Source organism: Glycine max, chromosome 6 (assembly GCF_000004515.6).
Source record: "Glycine max cultivar Williams 82 chromosome 6, Glycine_max_v4.0, whole genome shotgun sequence".
In the NCBI taxonomy this organism is placed as follows: domain Eukaryota; kingdom Viridiplantae; phylum Streptophyta; class Magnoliopsida; order Fabales; family Fabaceae; genus Glycine; species Glycine max.
In genome coordinates this window covers 41,981,973-41,998,132 of record NC_038242.2, presented here as the reverse complement: position 1 = coordinate 41,998,132, position 16,160 = coordinate 41,981,973, and the positions used below count along the sequence as shown (strand labels likewise).

General features: G+C 35.1%; 2 protein-coding genes across 2 annotated transcripts; both read left to right on the top strand.

Annotated features, from left to right (window-relative positions):
• The first annotated feature begins 5,524 nt into the window (after positions 1-5,524).
• On the top strand, positions 5,525-6,511 carry LOC102668601 (uncharacterized). Its single transcript, XM_006582632.1, has 2 exons — positions 5,525-5,877; positions 5,992-6,511. The coding sequence occupies exons 1-2, from the start codon at positions 5,525-5,527 to the stop codon at positions 6,509-6,511; spliced, it is 873 nt and encodes a 290-aa protein (XP_006582695.1).
• A 164-nt stretch (positions 6,512-6,675) lies between these two features.
• On the top strand, positions 6,676-7,224 carry LOC102668483 (uncharacterized). The gene has a single exon (XM_006582631.1). The coding sequence runs from the start codon at positions 6,676-6,678 to the stop codon at positions 7,222-7,224; it is 549 nt and encodes a 182-aa protein (XP_006582694.1).
• The last annotated feature ends 8,936 nt before the right edge of the window (positions 7,225-16,160 follow it).

The following is a 16,160-nucleotide window of genomic DNA, read 5'->3' as shown; positions in this document are numbered from 1 at the left end:
GTTAGGAGAGAGGAAAACTCATAGATGAATATTCTTTCCTACAACATTAGAGGGTTGGGCAGTGGCAGTCACAACATATATATACAGAAGGGCAGTAGATAAAAATACAAAAATATTCAACACTAACAATTAACAAGTTCTGAGAGTTAAAATCACAGTAAATACTTCAAAGATATCAGTCCAATTAAAAAAAGGTCATGTAGAGAGGCATGAAGATATCAGTCCCATGAAAGAAAGGTCATGTAGAGAGGCATAGCATAAGTTACAAATATACCAGTAATGCATACAACAACAATTTCAAATTAGTTTTCGAATCAAAGATATAAATACCTGAGTTCGAGGCTTCAGCACAATTGACTTTCTAGCAATGACCGCAGGACCAGTTTGAATTTCGAAACAGCAATGACCACATGATCAACAATGGCTAAAATCGCTCCCAATGGAATCTGGAAATACTATGGCAGCATAATTTAGAGTTTAGCAAATTAATTTGACTACAACAGGAGATAATCAGGATATTCAAGAAAACCTAGAGAATGATGTAACAAATTCATCAAATGAAAGGTAAAATGGTAACTTAAATACAGTCTGATGATTCTCATCATATATCCTTGTTTCTATTACTACTGTATTGATTCTGATGTCATTGTTTTTAAACAATATTTTTCTTTTATTTGGTAAATTTTTAAATTTGTGGGTGTTGCCCACCAAAGCATTGTTTTTAAATTTTTCATTTGCTCTACCTATTGTATACTTGGTGTATTGATTTATGGAGTTTATGACCAGGACTCAAGCTTTTCACATGTTATTGGTAGTGACGATGAAAATAAAAATTATATTGGGAGTAAGGACATTGATGAAAGGCAAACAACCTTTGTGAAGGGTAGACAGCTGCTCCATGGTGTTTTGATTGCCAATGAGGTGGTTGAGGAGGCTAGGAGGTCTAAGAGGCCTTGCATGGTGTTTAAAGTGGACTTTGAAAAAGCTTACGGCTCAATGTCTTGGCAATTTCTGTTTTATATGATGGGAAGAATGGGGTTCCGTGATAGATGGATTGGTTGGATTAAGGGGTGCCTCACATCAGCCTCTATATCTATTCTTGTGAATGGAAACCCAACCTCTGAATTTAAGCCTCAAAGAGCCTTGAGACAAGGGGACCCTTTGGCCCCCTTATTGTTTGTCTTGGTGGCTGAAGGTTTGATAGGAATGATGAGGGAAGCTTCAATCAAAAACTGCTTTCAAAGCTTCTTGGTGGGGAAGCATAAGATCCTAGTGAACATCCTCGAATTTGCTGATAATACTATTTTTTTTGGAGAAGCTTCTATGGATAATGTCAAAGCTGTGAAGGCCATTCTTAGAAGCTATGAGATGGTCTCAGGCTTGAGAATTAACTTTTCCAAGAGCCACTTTGGAGCAATTGGCCAATCTGAAGAATGGTGTTGTTTTGCTGCTGATTACCTTAATTTTGCCATGCTTCAATTCCCCTTTTGCTACCTAGGGTTGCCTATAGGCATTAATCCGAGAAGAAAGGTGGTGTGGGAGCCTATCATTTGAAAGTTTGAGGCTAGGTTGAACTAGTGGAATCAAAGGAGCATCTCAAAGGTTGGAAGAATCACCCTTATCAATGTTATTTTAACAATATTACCGTTGTTTTACTTGTCTTTTTACAGGGCTCCCTCAGCAGTGATTAATAGATTAAATGCTATTCAAAGACATTTTCTTTGGGGTGGCAATTCCGAACGAAAGAAGATTGCTTCGATAGCTTGGAGTCATGTATGTTCATCAAGAGAAAGGGGAGGTTTGGGTATTAAAGATATCAAGGCCCTCAACAATGCTCTTTTAATTAAATGGAAAAGGTTGATGTTCCAGCAAAGTGATCAGCTATGGAGCCGTATTCTGAATTCTAAATATAGAGGCTGGAGAGGCTTGGAAGGGGAGCCACAAAAGCCTAATTTCTCTCATTGGTGGTCTGACTTGAGATCCATTAATCAGCATGGGTGTATGGTTGAGGTTTCTAAGCAGTTTATTTGGAGGCTGGGAATAGGTGATCAAATTCTGTTCTGGGAGGACTATTGGATGGATGGGGGGATAGCTCTTCAAGATAAATATCCAGAGCTATATCGTATTTCCTTGCAAAAATAGCATACAGTAGCAGAGTTGGGCTCTTTCTGTGAATCGGGGTGGGAATGGAAATTCTCTTGGAGGCGCAATCTGTTTGACAATGAAATGGGGATAGCCTCAGATTTTATTGACCAGACTGCTGTGATCAATTTAAATGCTTCGTGAAAGGATAGTTGGGTGTGGGGAGCTGCTTCTAATGGGATATTATCTTCCAAATCTGCTTGTGTTTGCATTAAAGCTGAGCAGTCTTCTGAAGATCATCATCTTGGTTTCTGCCAGCTGTGGGATACTAAAATTCCTCCTAGAGCCTTAACCTTTGCGTGGAGATTTCTTTGGGATAGGCTTCCTTCTAAGGAGAACCTATCCAGGAGACAAGTTGATCTTGCCAATGACTTATGCCCCTTCTGTCAAAGCAATTCTAAATCTGCTTCTCATCTGTTTTTCACTTGTCAAAAAGGTCTGCCTTTGTGGTGGGAATTTAACACCTGGGTTAAGGAGGATAGAGCTCTTCACTGCAGGCCCATGGATCATTTCCTTCAGCACTCCTCCATAGCAGGTTCGAAGGCTTCGAATACAAGAAGGAAAATTTGGTGGATAACAGCTACAAGGTCCATATGGAAGCTCCGAAATGATGTGATCTTTCATAATCAGGCTTTCCACATTTCTAAGTTGGTGGATAACACTAACTTCCTCACTTGGTCCTGGCTGAGGGGGTGGGAAAAGGACTTCAATGCCCCTTTTCATCAATGGTCCTAAGCCATGTCTATGGCCTTTATTTAGTTTGTGGTCTGTTGGGTTAGGGTTATGGGGGTTTCTTGTAGGGCATTTGTGTTCTGTATTTTTGGACTCATGTTCCTGGAGATATTATCTCCTTCTTATCTTGTAGTACCCCTGGTACTATTATTTGATTAATATATATTATCTTTGCAGTTAAAAAAAAAAAGGACATTTCTAGGTTTTCAATTTAAACCATTTGTAATTTCTCTCTTTGCTACTGATAAAAATAATTCTCTCTTTGCTTGTGTTTCAATAGACTGTGATGCTAGTTTTTCTTTCAGACAACAACGGTGCTAGTTCCTTATCAGTGCAAAACAAAGATATTTATGCAGAACTTTTGAAGAAAGCAAAAAAGTTGAACAAACTGAAAGAAAAGGTGGTTTTATTGTCGCACTTGAACAATAAGGCCTAATGTTAAAGTTGGTATAAAACAGGAACAAGTTACACAAAGAAAATTAACATTAGGCCTTATTGTTCAAGTGGGACTTGTTTTTGTTTGTTCGCATATCCCTAATAGTAATTCTTCTTGTACCAAAACTAAGATCTTGCACCTTTCTGTTTGTTTTATGTTTCTAAAAATAATATTTTAGGCCCAAATTAGCGCAGGTAAATGCATGGTTTGCAGCGAATGGTAAGATTCACACTGCCCACTAATCAAGAATATAAATTCTTCCCGCTGTTCATGAGAACTTTGTTTAGTTATCCTTCTTTCATGAATCTACCTCCCAATCCTAGTGAAACATGGAATCATTTAGAAGAGAGGTTTAAATATTCAGTGTTGAACCTTTTGGAGATGATGATGCCTGAAGGATATACTCCATTCGACATACATGTGGCTATAATACTCGGGTGTCTTGTCATTTGCTTAAAATGGTGGGTTGTCAATTTTTGGAATGAAATATATATTTGACTGAATTTAAATTTTATACAATTTCGATTTAAAAGACATTATCAACTAATTAAAAATGACCATAAATATTTAGATTCAAATTTTCATCTACAAGCTTACTTTTGAAAGTAACCCAACATGCCACCAAAGTAAGTTTACTGTCCAAATTAAATTTAGTGCTCCAAAAACAAAAAAACAAAAAATGAAAAAATCAAACATGCCATAGCAATGTGCAAGCATGAGTAGTTTCCTAACAAAAAAGAGAATGAAAAAAAAGTTTTAAACATTTTCACAATCATTCCAAGCAGAGACACGAGGGTAAATTATGGGGCAGCAACCATTTGACATATTGACCATTGAGCAACAACATTAGCAAGTATTAATTACTTCACAGATTTCAGGCTCGATTGTAGAAGCCAGCTGTTTAACCGTTTTCTTTATTATTATTTGGTTCAATCCAACTTAATCAGCCACTAGTCCAGATCAAGCGTTGATTTGAATCATAGGTATAACTAAACCAGTCAAACACAGCCAAAAACAATGGAAGAGTGGCATAAAACACTATAACTAGAATTTGATTTCAAACTATTGACTCTTCTTGACTCGAGAATTTATACAAGTTTAAAATGTTTACTAAATTTATCCATGAGAGTTTAATTGAGAATTAACTCTTTTTCTCTATCTAGAATTGAAAAACTCTTTTGAGAGTCAATGGGTTAACTCTAGAGAGTTTGACAACAATGTTGTAGAGGAAAATAATGCTGCAGAGTTTGACAAAAAACAAGTCGCACTTGAACAATAAGGCCTAATGTTAAAGTCGCACTTGTGTTTTCTATTTTTTCAATTCATGAGATGTTAAAAAGCTTTGAACATCAGAATATGGCTTTACAATATGGGCCTAAATTGGGCCAGCCATCAGTATTATTACTTAATGAACCTCCAAGCTACTTGGGCCACACCCCCTCCAAAAATAAAAATGCAATGGGATGTAATTGGCAGGCACCTCGGACATCTTTGACTTCAACAATTGGATTTCTGACATGGAACTGCTGGAGATCAAATCTTTTGGTAGCAGATTTACTTGGTTTAGACCCAATGGATCTGTGAAGAGCAGACTAGACAGGTGTCTGGTCTTTGAACAGTGGCTATCTCATTGGCCTGATTCCTCACAACATGTAATCCAAAGGGACTTTGCAGACCACTGCCCAATTATCTTGAAAACAGATATGGTAGACTGGGGCCCTAAGCCCTTTAGGGTGCTGGATTGGTGGCTCAAACACAAAGATTATCAAAGAATGGTGAAGGAAACATGGAATGTGATATGTCTAAATTCCTTGGGTGAAGTGGGATGTGATATGTCTCCCCAAGGAGGATGGGGGCCTTGGGGTCAAGGATATTTCTAAATTCAATGCAACCTTGATGGGTAGATGGATCTGGGCTTTATCCTCTAATCACAACCAGTTGTGGGCCAGAATACTAATGTCAAAATATGGAGGCTGGTCAGATCTTTGTAATGTAAGGGACAAAGCTTGGCATTCTCAATGGTGGAAGGACCTCCGAAAGCTATATCAGTAGCTTGAGTTCAGTCTTATTCATCAACAGATGGTATGGAAGGTAGGGGGAGGGGAAAAAATTAAATTCTGGAAAGATAAATGGTTGGGGGATGATTGTAAACTTGAACAGCAATATAATCAGTTGTTCCTGATTAGTGGTCAGCAGAATAGTACCATCTCGAACATGGGAAGCTTCTCTCAAGGCAATTGGTGTTGGGGCATAAAGTGGAGAAGGAATCTATTTGATTATGAGCAACATATAGTTGTGGCATTTATGGAAGCAATTACTGATATACAAATCCAGCTTCATATGCAGGATATTATAAAGTACATATTGAGAAGTTTTGAACTTGCATCCGGATTAAAGATCAACTTTGCAAAGAGTAGTTTCGGAGCAATAGGAAAATCTGATCAATGGTGGAAAGAAGCGGCTGAGTATCTCAATTGCAGAATTTTGTCCTTGCCGTTCATGTATCTTGGTATCCCCATTGGGGATAACCCAAGACGTAATGAGTTTTGGGATCCTATACTCCAAAAGTGTGAGAGAAAACTATCCACTTGGAAGCACAGACACATATCTTTTGGGGGGAGAGTGACCTTGATCAATTCAATCCTAACAACAATTCCCATATATTTCTTTTCTTTTTTCAGGGTACCTTCAAAAATAATAGTCAAAATGGAAGCCATTCAACGAAGATTTTTCTGGGGAGGAGGGCAGGATCAGAGGAAGATTGCATGGGTAGATTGGAAGACCATTTGCCTACCAAAAGACAAAGGTGGACTGGACATTAAAGACCTAAGGACCTTCAATTCAGCTTTGTTGGGGAAGTGGCGCTGGGAACTCTTTCATAATCAGGAGGAACTTTGGGCCAAGGTGATTTGCTCGAAATATGATGGGCGGAGGGCAGTGGAGAATGGAATAACAGGCAGTCATGACTCAATATGGTGGAAAGATCTAATTTCAGTTCACAAGCAGCAGCAGAACAGAGCAATTTTAAGGGAGACTTCATGGAAGGTGGGCGGTAGGCAGAAGTTTAGGTTTTGGGAAGATCCTTGGACAGCTGATGAAGTGCCTTTAATGGTTAAATTCCCTAGGTTATATCAGATTTCACGCCAACAAAATCAATTGATTAACCAGGTGGGGAGTGTCACAAATCAGGGTTGGGAATAGAAGTTTAATTGGAGGAGGTCCCTGTTTGATTCTGAAGTTGCAATGGTAGACATTTTTCTAGGGGAGATTCCACGGTAGCTGTTGGAATTTTATAAGGAGGATACATGGATTTGGAAATTTGACTCAAGTGGTTACTACTCAACAAGCAGTGGATATAAACTGCTATGGGGAGAAACAATGGGGGCCCATCAGAATTTAGAATTTTCGGAGCTATGGAAACTCAAAATCCCAGCCAAGGCGGCAGTGTTTGCATGGAGACTAATCAGAAACAGTCTACCAACAAGGAAAAATCTCAGCAGGAGGCAGTGCAGGTAAATGACATGCTCTGTCCTTTTTGCAAAAATAAAGAGGAAGATGCTGCTCATTTATTCTTCACCTGCAACAGCATCCTCCCTCTATGGTGGGAGTCAATGCCATGGGATAATTTATCATCAGCAATGCCACAGCATCCCAGGGATCATTACCTTCAACATGGACATAATGCTGCTGAAGGGAAAAAGTCCACAAGATGGAAATGTTGGTGGATTGCCTTGACATCCACAATATGGAAGCACAGAAACAAAATTGTCTTCCAAAATGCTAATTTCGATGGAAGCAAGTTGATGGATGATGCGGTTTTCCTCATCTGGTCGTGGATCAAAACAATGGAGAAGGATTTTGTAATGCATTTTAATCATTGGTCATCTAATCTCAAGGAGGGGTTTAGTAGTTAGGATGGAATGGGCGAAGGTGTATCATGTAACATTTTATTGTGCCCTCAGCTAGGTTCAGTTAAAAACTGGATTCTTACTTGACACATATATACTAATTTGAAACCAAAGTACCACTGGTACTCATTCAAATCTATAATATATATTTTTTGCTGAGCAAAAAAAAAATGGTATTGAAAGCTGATCCCAGTGGTGTATATTCCACTAAGTCAGCCTACAGATTATTGATGAGCAGCAATCAAATTCCAGAGGCCAACATCTTAAAGACAATTTGCTAATGATAAAAATAAGCAAAACCACAAAAAAATCTAGCAACTCTTACCACCGCAACTAAACGTAGACCTTAGTCATTAAACATTGCAAAGAAGTATGCAAATAATACTGCTATGAACATCACTAGCTACAGGCTCACCATGCAGTAGGCATAATCACCATTCGTATTTCATATTTTTAATAGAAGATAAAACACATGCCAAACAAGTTATATATCAAACAAATTTATATGGAAGGCATTTGGAAAATTTGTGACATACCAAACAAGTAAGAAGTGTCAGTAACTTGTTATGAACCTGCTTAATGCAAAATAATGAGATAGTGAGCCAAGCAGGATCCTTATCACTAGTTATCTCTATTGGTGCTCCAAGCATTCTATAGATTTAACAGAGACAAACTTCAACATGTTTCCTAAGTAAACTACAAATGAAAAAGAGACCAAGCTTACCTCGAACCCAAACAGTGACAATGACAGTGAGATCTAACAAAATGGCATGAAACTTTAAGCTTTCCTCGTACCTCAATCAACAATACTGCAACTGAAGACGTATTATTATTATTATCATCAATAAAACATGAACACCCAAGGAAACTTAGCATACACGAATTTGACCTACGTATCTCGCGGAGAAAGCTTAGACCTTTGAGCACTCACGAGTGTTTCAGCACCCTAGTAGCAACAGTGTATGTAGGGTTTTCTTCGAGCGAGGACAATGTGGGTTCTGTGGGGTTCGAGCGACGGCAATGTGGGTTTTCTGGCAGTGTAGGGGGTTCTGTGGGTTCCAGCGAGGACAATGTGAGTTTTCTGGCAGTGTAGGGGGTTCTGTGGGTTCGAGCGACGACAATGTGGGTGTTGAGGGAGCGGTTTCCGGCATATTTCAGGCGGGAGGAGAAAGAGAAGAGCGATTTCAGGCAGGAGGATGACAAAGAGAAGAGGGAGGACAAGGTTTTCGAGCGCGCGCGGCTTGTGAAATCTCAATTTTTATTAACTTATAAACATAACAACATCGGTTTTTTTATGGATAACCGATGTTAACTGAATATAGTTAACATCGATTTTGTAAAAACCAATGTTAAAATCAAATACGTTACATCGGTTTTTTAACAAACCGATGTTAAAATCAACTCCTTAACATCGGCTTCCTCAAAACCGATGTTAACTTCATAGAGTTAACATCGGTTTTGCCCAAACCGATGTTACCATATTCATCTTAACATCATGTTAACATCGGTTTTTTAAATAACCGATGTTAACATGAAGTAGTTAACATCGGTTTTGCTAAAACCGATGTTAAGTAACTCCATTTAATTACAAAAATGCCACCGCGCTTCCGTTAACATCGGTTTTAGCTATAACCGATGTTAATAGGGCGATGTAGAAAGCTTTTTTTTAGTAGTACTCGATTCTTAGACTTCTCTGCTATTGAGGTGGATCGCCTGTACCGAGATCGAGAGAAAGGAAACCCTTAATTTTATTTTTCACTTCTTTCAAAATTACTTCGATAATCAATAAAATCCACTAAAATTAAATACACATCAAATTATAACTGTGTTTGTAAAAGAGAGAAATATCGCTTGATGCATAGAATTCAGCTACCTTTTGAAACCATATGTAAACATAAAACACTTAAGCAAATTAATTGATTTTAGAAAAATCACACTACCCTTGAGTAATATTCTCATCTTCTATCTTTTTCTCATTTCCTTGACTTGTCTTCCGTTGGGGTGGATCACTTGAAGTCATATGGGGAAAGAAAATCCTTAATTTTATATTTCAATCCTTCCAAAACTACTATATATATATATATATATATATATATATATATATATATATATATATATATATATATATATATATATATAAAATTGGAGCCCAAGTTCATGACTGCACAATGAGAAGCATGCAAATTGACTATAGGTAGTCCAAATTCTTCTTCCGCCATTTGATTTAGGGATTTTGGAATGGACTGTTTTCTTCTCAAATCTGAATCCCAAAAAAGCCAAAGAAATAATAAGTAAATACACTCATAATTTCTTCATAGTTTAAAATATAATAAAATAAAAGTGTTGCGATGATCATAAAACAAAGTATATTAATTGTCACTTATTAAATAAAATTTGGAAGTAAGTGATAAATATTTTTCCATAAAATACAAGTCACATTAATTTTTATGTTTTCATAATAACTTTATATTAAAGTGTAATAAAAAGTAATAAATGTTTAAAACACAATTGACCAAGTGTACTGCACACTATATGAATGCCATGGTGTCAAGGTAGAGTATGGAGGCGCGCGACAGAGTTCCAGCAAGCTAGCTAGGGTTTTAATTTTTTTCAGTGGAATTAAGATGGTATTTTACTAAAACCTGTCTTAAATTTTATTAGCCATAACAGTCTAATGCGGTTTTCAATAACCGTCTTAGAATGTGTGTTGTAAAAGACAATTTTTCATTACAATAATTACAACAATGCCACAGGCTCATTTTCTAAGGCGGTCCACTTAGAACCATCATAAAATAGGTGTCGTAGAAACTTATATTTCTAGTAGCGCTTCCACTCCCTTCTTTGAAATCAAGCTTCTCAAACGCTTCTAGAGTCACATTCATCGATTATTACAAATTAAAATGTTTCCATCCACTTCAATGTTCTCCCTCGTTACTTAGAGGAATTAATGATTTGGTCTTGATCTAATATAATGGTATAAGGTTGCCAACATATAATGCACAGGATCCAAATAGTAAAATTGTGTAATAAGAAACTTTATCTATGTTTTAGTTTGGTTTCTTATGTTTAAAAAGTTTCACTTTAGTCTCTTGTTCTCTTTTCACTCTCATTTTTTATTTGATCCTCACAAACCTCACTTGGAGACATAGGTGCGAGGGTAACCTTTTTCCCTTTATGTACAAATGAAAATTTGTTTGTGACACCATTATGGACAACATCCTTATCATACTGCCAAGGCCTTCCACGTAAGAGATTGCTAGCCTCCATTGGGACTACATCAAACAGTATCTCATCAACATATTTTCCAATGGAAAAACATATCAAAACTTGTATATCTACAACTAGCTCCCCATTCTTACTCAACCATTGTAGTTTGTAGGGCCTAGGGTGAGGGGAAGTTTTCAAAGAAAGCTTTTCTATCAATCTTTGGCTAGCTACATAAGTGCAATTTCCCCCATCAATAATCAAAGATCATATTTTCCCCATGACCATGCACCTAGTATGAAAAATTTTCTCCCTTTGTGTTTCATCTCAATCCTTACACACACTCCCCAGTAACCTCCTAACCATCAAAAGATCACCTTTCAAGGGTTGTACATCACATTGACTTTCACACTCAGTAGAAGAACTAGAAGAGCCGAAAAAAGATGCACTAGTAATAACCCCATACCCAACACAGCCATTGTCCTTTTGTTAGGACATTGGGAAACAATATGACCCTTTCCAAACACTTAAAACATTTAATAGAACTCGCTTTTTAAGAAGTGGGAGTAGGGTTAGAATTATTTTTACCAAGGGAAGCACCTTTTCATGAGATTTAAATGAAGATCCTCTCTCCTTCTTGTATATTTGTTTCCTCTTTACTTGTTGTTCCACCTTGATAGCTTGATGAATGAGATCCTCCAAAGAGGCATAGTGGTGCAACTCTACAATGTCTTGGATCTCCCTATTGAGACCATGCAAAAACCTTGCCATGGTGGCCTCTTGAGACTTCTCAATTTGATCCCTAATCAAGAAAATTTCCATCTCTTTGTAATATTCATCCGCACTCCTGTTTTAAAATAAGCGTCTCTTATATGAGCGTTTTCATACAAAATAGATAGAATTTATTTTTATAAATGAATAGATTTGTTACAAGAAAACAACAAAATCTTATTATTAGAGATGTATGCGAAAAATATTTTACACCATGTACATTTTGTACAGTAGAATGTTTTTTAAGATATTATAAACATGTTTTAATGCATAACACAAAATATTTATATCCCATTCAATAAATAATTAATAATTTTTAGTATTTTTTAATGACATGTTCATCATGGGTTCTTCTATACGGTATATTAAAATTATGTTATGCTTATTTTAAGGTTATATAATGGCTCTAAGGTCCTAAGATGGTTTTTTTTTGGGGGGGGGGGGGGGGGGTACTCGAGGTGTGTATGTGTGGTTCTTTGTCAAACCCAGTGGTTTGGATTTATGAATTTATATGTCCAACAGATATGGTATTCCCTGTCTAGTACAGGTCTTGGTATTGGTGACTTCTGTGAGGCATAATGGGACTGGAAAACGGCTTATTTGTGCACCAGTTATTTTATTCATATAACCTAAGCATCAGGTGGAGTAAATGATAATACTCATTATTAATTCTCAGGTTGACCTCTGGGTAGTATTCATGGTACTTTGAAGCTTCTATCAATTAGATAAGATAAGACCCTTAGTAGGGTTGGTGTAACTGAAATGTGTATTGGCTTTTTGTGATGCTCTTTAATAATTTATATATGCTAATGATAGCTCGTATCCACTATGGCTTTATAAATCAATGGGATTTTTTTTGTCACTTTTGTAGTTTGATATATGGTCAAATTACATTTGTTGAATACAATTCTCTTTGTTGTCAATGCTACTGTTGCATGTTCAAGAATATGAAATCTTAATATGGTTCAAGAATATCAAATTGTACATACACCTTGATTTCTCTTTATCAATCTTTCATATGATACCATTAATCACATCAGTCATTTATCTCTCCATCTCTGAGTGCATGGATGACCATCCAACATAAAGATGTTCATAACAAATGGTCTTGACTCTAAGTTATAGGTATGTTGATGTTGTTAATTACTTGGAAAAAGAACGTTGTAGCAATAATTAATAATCCCACCTTACTAAAGCTGGATTGTCTCTAGTTGAAGGTATTTGTGAGTTTTAGTAAGATATCACTTATCACTCATCCTTTCTGTCTCTGTAGCTCTTATTGACAGATCGTGACTCCCCAATATCTATTTCCAATATATAATGTGTTTTGCAAGACTAAGTACCAACTACGTTCACAAGAAAATACTAATCATGCATCAACTTGAATATCATATAGCTTGAGTTGGGATTGATCAACTTACTTTTGATAAGGCCAAAGAGAACAAGTCCAGAATTTGTTGTTTAAAGCATCATGGTAGTTCTTAATGTCTGGTCTGCTCTTCAAATGGAACCTGCGCTCCTTCCCGCATCTCGTGCAATGCAGGAACTCATCCCTGTGAAAGTTTTGTTTCCTCATTGCAGAGTCTTTCCGATTAGCCACATTTTCCTGGTTTGTGTAATATTTTATCAGAGGTGTCTCCAGAGTGGAACTTTGTCTTCATCTGCGCAATAAAGCCAGATGTTTCTCTTCCACCTTCCACTCCCTTCCCTTAAAGCATGTTTCTCAAATGCTTCTATGGTGACATATTTTTTTTTAATAAAATAGTGATTCTGTCTCACACATATTTTTTTGATAAAATTAAATCTATATATCTGCTATTTATTTGTTATTTTCCAAATTACAAAATAAAACTATTATTTAACATATTTTAAATAACAAAAATAAGGCTCTAGAAAAGATCAAAAGACTCTGCAGTTCTTGTCCCATTATTTTTTTATTGTACAATTATAACAATACAAAACAAAAATAGTTGCTTGAAACATTAGAGATCAATTATACTATCGCAAAAAAAAAAAAACTTGAGAAATTGAAGTGGAAAACATACCCAAGGGACACTCAAGGCAACACTCACAAGTGATGAAATATTGACCTTCGTTATAAAGTTTTAGCCTTGCAACATAATCTCCATATTTTTTTTGTAGCGCCACAAACAACCTCAATATAGTCCTCACCTATCTTAAAATCTAGGATCATTTTGAGCTCATCTTCATCAAATAATATTTTACTGTCATCCCCAACCCTAAATTGCTTTCTTCGTTTTGATGGCCCTGTTTATTTGATCATCAACATATTTCCAAGCCAAGAATTATGGACAAAAATGAAACTAGCTAAAATATGTTCACTCCCTTAATGGTGTAAAATTGTGAACTAGTTATGTGACAATATTATTACACAACAAAGAATAGAAAATCATCAAGTAGGCATAAAACCATGCATGCTGATATACACATGATAGTAGGGGTAGAATGGCTTAAATGTGAAATTAATTTAATCATTGTAGAGAAAAACTTTTGAAAACTACAAATTATGACCAAAATCTTTGAAGAAATAATGTAATCACTAAATATTTTCAGAATAAATTGAGGATTTTCTTTTCAAAATGTTTCTTTATTTATTTATACCAGATACGTAAGTTGGATTTATCTCCATTGTTCTCTTTGAGTTACCATATGAAAACATAAAACACTTAAGGAAAATAATTGATTTTGGAAAAATCACACTAACCTTAGTAATATTGTCGTCTTCTGTCTTTTTCTCATTCCCTTGACTTCTCTTCTATTTAGGTGGATCACCTGTAATCATATGAGGAATGAAAGCCCTTAATTTTATTTTTCAATCCTTCCAAAGTTAAGTAAACGTAAAAAAATTGGTGCCCTAAGTTCATGACTGCAAAATGAGATGCATGCAAATTGACTGTAGGTAGTCCATATTCTTCTTCTGCCATTTGATTTAGGGATTTTGGTATGAACTGTTTTCTTCACAAACAGGAATTTCACAATGAGAAAAACTTTCAATGTTGTCTAATGTGCCTATAAACTATGTTGCAAAAATATAATTTATAACCATTTTTTTAAATAAAAGCGGACACATTAAAAGAAATCAAATCTGAATCCCAAAATAGCCAAAGAAATAATAATTAAACACACTCTTAATTTTTCATAGTTGAAGATATAATAAAAGAAAAGTGATGTGATGATTTCAAAGAAAATCACACTAACCTTATGTAATATTCTTGAGTGCTTCCTCTATCTCAATTCTTAGACTTCTCTCCTCTTGAGGTGGATCGCCTGTAACGAGATCGAGAGAAAGGAAACCCTTAATTTTAATTTTCACTTCTTTCAAAATTACTTCGATAATCAATAAAATCCACTAAAATTAAATACACATCAAATTATTACTATGTTTGTAAAAAGAGAAATATCGCTTGAATGCATAGAATTCAGCTACCTTTTGAAACCATAGGTAAACATAAAACACTTAAGCAAATTAATTGATTTTAGAAAAATCACACTAACCTTGAGTAATATTCTCATCTTCTTTCTTTTTCTCATTTCCTTAACTTGTCTTCTGTTGGGGTAGATCACCTGTAGTCATATGGAGAAAGAAAATCCTTAATTTTATTTTTTAATCCTTCCAAGACTACAAAATATAAAAAAAAAATAATTGGAGCCCTAAGTTCATGACTGCACAATGAGATGCATGCAAATTGACTATAGGTAGTCCAGATTCTTCTTTGACCATTTGATTTAGGGATTTTGGTATGGACTGTTTTCTTCTCAAATCTGAATCCCAAAAAAGCCAAAGAAATAATAAGTAAATACACTCTTAATTTCTTCATACTTTAAATTATAATAAAATAAATGTTCTGTGATGATCATAAAAGAAAGTATATTAAATGTCACTTATTAAATGAAATTTGGAAGTGATAAATATTTTTCCATAAAATACAAATCACATTAATTTTTACGTTTTCATAATAACTTTATATTAAAGTGTAATAAAAAATAATAAATGTTTAAAACACAATTGACCAAGTGTATTGCACACTATTTGAACGCCATCCTAGCTACATATAATGAGATGTTGATCATAATAAATTTTAAAATAATTGAGAATGTATTTTGGTAAAAGATAATTAGGTGACGATCAAATACTTCTCTTAAAACTAGATGCTGAAAATAAAAAACTAGAAGTTATGTGTTCATTATGATAAAGGATTTGTCTCTTCATGACTAACTGTTTTCTTTTAAGAGATAATTTAAATATTTTTATTATTTAATAATACTCATTAATCATATAAATGCTTAACTTCAACAACAAAAAAATCAAAAAGTCACATAACTCTTGTAATATTCAAGCATCTCTTAATTACATCATTAATTAATACTTTTATTTTTATGCATAAATTTAGTTCCTTTTAATAATCAAATTAATTGATATTAAAAATGTATGTCAATCAATTGATATATTACCTGAAATCTCTATAGTGACCAAGCATCCTTTAATTATCTATCTATAATGCACGTTGATTGATTTACAAAATAAATTAGGGAGGGGTCGTGTGATTGACCAACACTGCATGAGGGTTTTTGTACTTAAAAGGAAAAGTTGAATGCGCAAAATTAAATAGAACCAAAATAGAAAATTATATTTAATAAGACCACATTTCTGTAATCCTATAAATTTATAGTTTTCAGTATGCAATGTAATATGAAATTACTTTATCTTTATCATTATCTTTAGATATACAAAAGAAAGTATACGTGGGTAGTTGCGGAAATATAATTTGTAGCTTTTGATGAGGAATTGAATGGAAAAAATTCAATATGCACCACTATGCCTCTTTAGAGGGTCTCATTCATCAAGCTATCGAGGTGGAACAACAATTAAAGAGGAAGCAAATATACAAGAAAGAGAGAGGATCTTCATTTAAATCTCATGAAAAAGGTGCTGCCTTTGGTAAAAA